Source organism: Somniosus microcephalus, chromosome 25 (assembly GCF_052327205.1).
Source record: "Somniosus microcephalus isolate GS21.2 chromosome 25, FLI_Smic_1.0, whole genome shotgun sequence".
NCBI classification, from domain to species: Eukaryota; Metazoa; Chordata; class Chondrichthyes; order Squaliformes; family Somniosidae; genus Somniosus; species Somniosus microcephalus.
This window is the reverse complement of record NC_141011.1, coordinates 54,799,299-54,807,467: the sequence shown is the minus strand read 5'-3', so window position 1 is coordinate 54,807,467 and position 8,169 is coordinate 54,799,299. Positions and strand designations below refer to the sequence as shown.

The window sequence follows — 8,169 nt, the reverse complement described above, 5'->3', positions numbered from 1 at the left end:
CTCGCTGAGTTTTTAAAAAATTCTCCTCCTCTCCACCCTGACTCTTTGCCAATTATCTTAAATCCATGTCCTGTGGTTATCGACCCTCCTGCCAGTGGAAACAGTTTCTCCTTACCTCCTCTATCAAAACCCCTCGTGATTTTGAACACCTCTATTAAATTTCCCCATAACCTTCCTTGCTCAAAGGAGAACAATCCCAGCTTCTCTAGTCTTTCCACATCACTGAATTCCCTCATCCCTGATACCATTCTGGTCAGGTCCCATCTGGAATATTGCGTTCAGTTCCGGGCCCCACACCTCAGAAAGATCTTGGAGGGGGGGCAGCGCAGATTCTCCACAATAATACCGGGGCTAACTTTGAGAACAAGGTGCATAAACTTGGGTTGTATTCCCTGGAAGTTAGATGGTTGAGGCTTGATCTAATTGAGATTATTAAAATTATAAACGTATTCCATAGAGTAGATATATGGAAGCTAGATCCTCTGGTGGGGGAATCCAGAACAAGGGGAAAATCTTAAAATTAGGGAAACACTTTATCAACAGCAACAATTTGCATTTATATAGCGCCTTTAATGTAGTAAAACATCCCAAGGTGCTTCGCAGAAGCGTTATCAAACAAAATTTGACACCGAGCCACATAAGGAGATATTAGAGCAGGTGACCAAAATCTTAGTCAAAGAGGTCGGTTCTAAGGAGCGTCTTAAAGGAGGAGAGAGAGGGAGCGAGGCGGAGAGGTTTAGAGAGCGAATTCCAGAGTTTAGGGCCCCAGGCAGCAGAAGGCACGGCCACCAATGGTGGAGCGATTATAATCAGGGATCCTCAAGAGGGCAGAATTAGAGGAGCGCAGATATCTCGGGGGGTTGTGGGGCTGAAGGAGATTACAGAGATAGGGAGGGGCGAGGCCATGGAGGGATTTGAAAACAAGGATGAGAATTTTGAAATCGAGGCGTTGCTTAACCAGGAGCCAATGTAGGTCAGCGAGCACAGGGGTGATGGGCGAACGGGACTTGGTGCGAGTTAGGACACGGGCAGCTGAGTTTTGGATGACCTCAAGTTTACGTAGGGTAGAATGTGGGAGGCCAGCCAGGAGTGCGTTGGAATAGTCAAGTCTAGAGGTAACAAAGGCATGGATGAGGGTTTCAGCAGCGGATGAGCTGAGGCGGGCGGAGACGGGCGATGATCCGGAGGTGGAAATAGGCGGTCTTTGTTATGCTGCGGATATGTGGTCAGAAGCTCATTTCAGGGTCAAATATGACACAAAGGTTGCGAACTCAAGTTTTCACATAAAGAATAGTGGAAATCTGGAATTTTCTCCCCCAAAAGGCTGTGGATGCCGGGGGTCAATTAGATCTTTCACGGCTAAGATTGACAGATTTTAATTAGGTAAGGGCATCAAGGGATATGGAGTTGAGGTGCAGATCAGCCGTGATCTGATTGAAAAGGGGCAGAGGGGGGAATAGGGCACAGGAGCTGCAAGACAGCTACAGAGGGTTAGAGCAATGGGGGGAAATGCTGGCCATTATTATCATTACCTGCCCCTTGTCTAAATGCTGCAGAAACACAAAGTGCAGATTGACTGCAAATTCTACCAAGGCGAGGTCCCTCCAGCTCAACCTCATTGAAGCTTATTTGGACAGTCATGCCGTACAGACAATGGGGCCTTCCATTCTGGGCAATCGTGGTCCATTAGCTCTTTAAAAGCTTCCTTACTTGTGTATGTACAGGCACCACGTTACTTGACTGTTAAATGTGATACCTCACAATGGAACAACCCTTTACACAGTGTGTGTAATGCTAGAGAGGTACCACCAGCGCTGCCTCTGCAAGATCCTGCAAATCCATTGGCAGGATAGGCGCACCAACGTCAGTGTTCTCGCTCAGGCCAACATCCCCAGCATCGAAGCTTTGACCACGCTCGATCAGCTCCGATGGACGGGCCACATTGTCCGCATGCCCGATACGAGACTCCCAAAACAAGCGCTCTACGCGGAACTCCGGCACGGCAAGAGAGCCCCAGGTGGGCAGAGGAAACGCTTCAAGGACACCCTCAAAGCCTCCTTGGAAAAGTGTAACATCCCCACCGACACCTGGGAATCCCTGGCCCAAGACCGCACAAAGTGGAGGAGAAGCATCCGGGAAGACGCCGAACACCTCGAGTCTCTTCGCCAGGAGCAAGCGGAAGCCAAGCGCAGGCAGCGCAAGGAGCACACATCAACCCAAGCACCCCACCCACCCACCCCTTCAACCACCGTCTGCCCCACCTGTGACAGAGACTGTAGGTCCCGCATTGGACTCATCAGTCACCTGAGAACTCATTTTTAGTGTGGAAGCAAGTCATCCTCGGTTCAAGGGACTGCCTAAGAAGAAGTAATGCTTTCACTCCCTGTGGAGTACAAGAATACAGTGTTTATTCATTGAATGGTAACACTATTCCTGTTATACAATGGGATTGTGGAAAAGTGTTGCTATATTTGGCAGCATTTGATGTCACGCAGTACTTTTTACTGTTAATGTAGGTTTGGGAAGACCTCGACACATTTCTTTCTCATTCTGTTTTGGAAAGGCGGAAATGACTGACATTCCTTTGTATGTAGTCAGCCTGGTCATGGAGGAGTCACGTAGCCAGGGATTAGTGGGACTGCCCCAGCACAACCCGAATACGGCAACCAGAACAAGGCGTGTCTGCCAGAGGGCGGCGCAGGATTCTAATAATTAATTGTATTAACCCGGCCTAAACAATTGCCAGCTCTAAATTTAGTGAGGCATTCGGTAATGTTCTTTATATTAATAAACAGCCGGGGATTCCGAGTTTGTCTCGGTATGTATATGTTAAATAAAGTAACTCCGTTTGTGTTTCCCTGGCTATCTTGTGATTGATGGACATACAGGTTTTTAAACTTTGTTGAACTTTCAGATTTAAATGTTAATTGGCATTGTCGTGTTTCAGAATTTTAAAAGGATTCATGTAACCTTCAAAACTCGATTCCTCGCCCAATGTCTGTGGAATTTCGAGGTCGGCTTCCATAAATATTGATTCCATTAATTTATGGTGCTCAGTTTCGGGGGATGTGTACACAGGTGTGTAACTGTTTGAAACAGGACCTCCGCGATGCTCTTTTCGCCCCAGTAATAATAGGTTTAACAGGAAACTGGTCTGATTCCTGTTAGAGGTGCTCCAAAGTGTTTGCATTTTGCCTTTATCCAATAATCTAAGTGATTGCCCAGAACAAAGCGACCAATCTCTCTCTCTCACACACACTGAGTGCTCTGGGGTCCTGTCCCGGGTTAATGAGCACAGGTTGTGTGGGGGAGATGGTTGTTGTGCTGTGTGGCGGAGGGAGTGGGTGTTTGCTGAGAGAGGGAGAGGCGGGGCAGCGGGATTATAAATAGGAGGGGCCGCGGATTGGAGAATGAAACATCGGAAAGTGACATCAGCTCGCCAATTTCACCGGGATCCCGGCTGGAAACTGACTGTACGAAAGAAGGAGGAGAGAGGGAGAAAGGAGATGGATAAGTCTGCGGCCATCGTCGCTCTCTGCTTGTTTCAGGTCAGTTCCATGGGTTTAAAAACTATGGTTAAATATCATTCCGGGTTCACGGTATTTGTAATACTTGTCCAGGCAGTTTAGAGCTCTTATGTTGTGTAATTACATTTAAATCATGTGTTCGGTCTAAAACTTTTTTTAATTGGATGTTGTACTCCTGAGCTAAGCAACTGTCTCCTTCTTTGGGTTTTGACCAACAGGTGCCTCTTACTGACGCCCAGAATTGCGGCTCCGGCCTCGGAGAATCTAGCCGGTGAGTCTAGACATCAATTTATGTTTTAAATAAAATCACTCGCTCACACTGGCTTCACATCCAGCACAGGGAGGCCATTCGGCCCATTGTGCTTGTGTCGGGTTGGAGAAGGATTTCAATCTCGCACAGAATGATCCCATTTATTACAACAAAATACATCGCGCGCATTCTTAATTTCCTGTGTTAACTTCCAATCGTTTTGCATTTTTTGTTTTAATCTCTAATCTTATGACTCTGATCACCAACGTATTGCTCCCTCTGCTCCCAGTTACCGTATTGTTGTATTTATTATCGGGTTGGCCACCTGTAGTCGCCAACATGGGCAATTTAAATTGTGCACCCAATAAATCCTGCTGTCTGCTCGCTGCTTGTTCCTCTTGCCGCCTTCCTCTGTCACACTCTTTTCTGTTAGTAACAGTCTCGCTGAGTTCAGCCGCTGTACTATTGAAGAGAATGGTCATGGCGAATCTCCCTAAAACCATTTCTTTTGTTAATTGCAGGTGTCCCACCAGCTGGACCAGCCTCTGGTATGTCTGGTAAGTGTCTGTCCAGCTCCTGTATAATCACCGGATTTAGCACCACCACTGTGGATTCTGCAGTTTGTCTCGCGTCAGAGGCTGAGCAATGTTTCTCCATTTAGAAGTGTTAGACTGTAGGTAAATTGGTTCCACAACTCCAAGTGCTAAAATTTTAAGGGATTAAATTGTGAATCCAATTAACAGATGAAGATTAGCTGGTGCAAAGACCTTTTCCGGTGTCTGCTTCTGAAAGAACAATTACTCGAATTTTGCACCTAAAAGAGCCCCTTGCTGTGGGAGCGGCGCCCTCCCCCGGCGCTGATCAGGGTTCGGGATGCGGTGGCTCTTCAAAGAAGCTTGCCCTCAAACGGCAACTCGCAGGGGCCCCAGAAATAGCAGTCCTGGCCTCCTCTGCCTGTGCAGCATCAACTACAGTAACCGTGCCCTTTAACAGTAACAGGATTTCATAGAAATTAACAAAACAAAACCAGACTTTAAGATTTTCCAAATAAACTCGACGCTTCAGTGGAATGGACTGTGCCCCCCCCCATCTGCGAACCACATCATTGTCATGGGTTTTACTCGGTGTGCAGGGTTTAAGAGTCTATTCCTAAATACATCCACAACTGGCTCTGTCCACCTGCTCTCTACACACCTTGGAGCAAGGACTTGTCAAGTGTTTACGTTCAATCTCGTGTTTTATTTTTAATTTTCAACCTTCCGGCATGTGTAATGATGGGCTGGGCGACCTGTTGAGCAGCAATGGGAAATCTGAAAATAGAGGATTCGGCACCCAGTTAAGAAAGGGTTTATTTAAAAAATAAAAAAACCCGAGGTGGTTAAGCAACGTGAAAAAGTGTAGAATTCGACACCCACTTAAACAACATTCAACAAAGCCATGCACCTAATGACTGATCATCCTGGGATAAGCTTGTGGCCCTGAGATCAGTTTTGTAAAAAGACAGACTTGCATTTATATAGCGCCTTTCACACCACAGGACGTCTCCAAGCATTTTACAGCCAATGGAGTACTTGTTTCGAGTGGCGTCACTGTTGTAATGTGGGAAACGCAGCAGCCAATTTGTGCATAGCAAGCTCCCACAAACAGCGATGTGACAATGACCAGATAATCTGTTTGTGATGTTGTTGAGGGATAAATATTGGCCAGGACGGGGAGAACTCCCCTGCTCTTCTTTGAAATAGTGCCGTGGGATCTTTTACACCCACCCGAGAGGGCAGATTGTATTCTCTAATAACTTTGTGTGCATTTTATTTTGACGGTTACTAAAGCTGAAGACTATTGATGAGGATCGCACTAGTATTTATGCAGTTTTGAAAGTAACTTTTTTTTCCCTTTATCTTTCAGGTTGATTTTGTTGACCATCTTTCTGCTGTTGGTGTGTGGTGTGGCAGCCAGTTGTGTGAAATGTTGTTGGAGGACTAAACCCCAGGTCCCCACTGTCCCAACTAGACCGTATGAAGTTACCGTGATTGCCATTGATAATGACAATGCTGTACCACGTAAGTAACAAACCATTCATCAGTCCAATCTCTCATAGAAGGACACGGCACAGAAGGAGGCCATTCGGCCCATCATGCCTGTGTCAGCAATCCAATTAGTCTAATTTCCTCGCTCTTTCCCCATAGCCCTGTAAATGTTTCCCCTTCAAGTATTTATTCAATTCCCTTTGGAAAGTTATTACTGAATCTGCTTGCATGCCGTGCATTCCAGATCATCATTTGTTGCATTTATTTTTTTAATCCTCCTATCGCCGCTGGGTCTTTTTGCCAATTATCTTCTATTATTGCAGATTTTGGTATAAATGAGATTCAGCAAATCAGGTTTGTTTTATTTCCCTTTTTTTTTTTTTCTGGTTTTTCTCAAGTCATTTATGATTGAGAAAATGGGTCTTCCCTGTGGCCAAACCCTCTTTCCCCCCCCCCCCCCCCCCCTGCCATCAACCCCTGTTGGGACGGGCAGACACTGGGTGAGGCCTGACCAGGCTCGGATGTAATACCACTTTCTGCCCCCAGAGGTTGAATGGGCTGCAGACAGTCACTATCGAATTCTACACCCCAGCAAGCAGTCAATGCCTTGGGAACAACCCCACCCTCGACCCAAGGGAGAGTAGATAATTGGCAAGTAAAAGCATCATTTATTTACCTTGGCAGTAATGAAATGCAGGAGGAAATTAATTTGAAGGCATATTTCAAATGTTATCTGAAAGCTATTGTTAAAAATCATCTTTTCTGAGTGTTTTTTGAGGTAATGCCATCAATCCTGCACCTTTTTTAGTGGGGAGCTGTGGTCCAAGAGCACCGGCTAGAGATAGCACTGATCTTCCTCCCTTTTCTCCCCCCCCCCCCCCCCCCCCAAAAAAACCTGCGCTCCCTCGAGCACGGCTCCACACTGGGAACATGGGATCAGTGAATTTGCTGCTAATTTTTTTTTTAAATCAGTAGCTATTAGCTTTGTAATATTTACTGTCTGTTTTCAACTAGAAAGGTGCCATGAACAAGGACTTTTTTTCATCTTTTACTCTGTATTCTGATGAACCTATTTAACACTTGTATTTCTCTCCTCTTCAATAGCAAATAGTTCCCTGCAGTATATATCCACCAGTAGGAATGGCATCCCATTCCAGGAGGCCAATGGCCTCATTTTGCCTCCTCCACCTTACAGTCTGTATGCCATTGAAACGCCTCCATCCTATGAAGTGGCCCTGAAAATGGCCAAACCTATCGAGAGCTACAACCCGAAGAGCGGGGCAGAGAATCCGGGAAGGAATGAAGAGTTGAATTCTACAGAGGTGACCTCAGCAGCGTTGTCATAATCAACACCTTTTTTTAAAATTGTTTTTATATTTTCCTCTGCCAACTGAGATTCTGGTCTTCCTTGGGTTTCAAAAAGAACTACTTGTAGTGAGTACTTCTTGCTGTAGGAAGTGAAACACTTCAGCAAATTGCTGCAGAACAAAGCTCCATTACTAAGTAATGACATTTGAACTGTGATTTATATCAGTGGGATATATCACTATTCATTATATAGCAAAATACTGCGGATGCTGGAAATCTGAAATAACAGCAAACGCTGGAAAAACTCAGCCGGCCAGGGCAGCATCCGTGGAGAGAAACAGAGTTAACGTTTCAGGTCGATGATCTTTCATCTGACAAAGTGTCCCAGACCTGAAACGTTAACTCTGTTTCTCTCCACGGATGCTGCCTGACCTGCTGAGTTTTTCCAGCAGTTCCTGTTGTTTCACTATTCATTATATTCTATTAAATAAATGAATGCAAATAGGATTACAGCAATCTGAATGTCACGCAATTAAGAAATTAGGATTTTGATGAAGGATATTTTGAACATTGTGTAGGCAAACGTCATGTGTTTTTTGGCTCCAGGGGAATGGTTTTTGAGGAATTCTGTTTCTACCATCACTGAGTGCCCTGCACTACACGGTTATAGTTTTCAAAAGCTAAAGACAGCCATACTCCTCCAGTTAAGAACATGCCAATCGGCCCCTCGAGCCTGCTCCGCCATTCAATAAGATCATGGCTGATCTGATCCTAATCGCCAATCCACTATCACAGAACCATCTCCTGCATCTAACAGAATTAGACACACGAAATAGGAGCAGGATCAGGCTACACGGCCCCTGGGCCTGCTCCGCTACCCACAGGGCCATGACCGATCCGAACCTAGACTCATGTCCAAATTCCTGCCCGTAACCCTTAATTCCCTTTACTTCTAGGAAACTGTCTATTTCTGTTTTAAATTTATGTAATGATGTAGCTTCTACAGTTTTTTGGGGCAGCATATTCCATGGACCTACCACCCTCTGAGTGAAGTAAT

General features: G+C 45.6%; 1 protein-coding gene across 1 annotated transcript; it reads left to right on the top strand.

Moving 5' to 3' along the window:
- The first annotated feature begins 1,062 nt into the window (after nucleotides 1-1,062).
- Nucleotides 1,063-7,714, top strand: LOC147100907 (transmembrane protein 52-like). The gene is made up of 5 exons (XM_085967508.1): nucleotides 1,063-3,548; nucleotides 3,746-3,798; nucleotides 4,299-4,334; nucleotides 5,683-5,837; nucleotides 6,909-7,714. Exons 1-5 carry the CDS (start codon nucleotides 3,411-3,413, stop codon nucleotides 7,148-7,150), a joined length of 624 nt encoding a protein of 207 aa, XP_085823634.1. The 5' UTR covers nucleotides 1,063-3,410; the 3' UTR covers nucleotides 7,151-7,714.
- The last annotated feature ends 455 nt before the right edge of the window (nucleotides 7,715-8,169 follow it).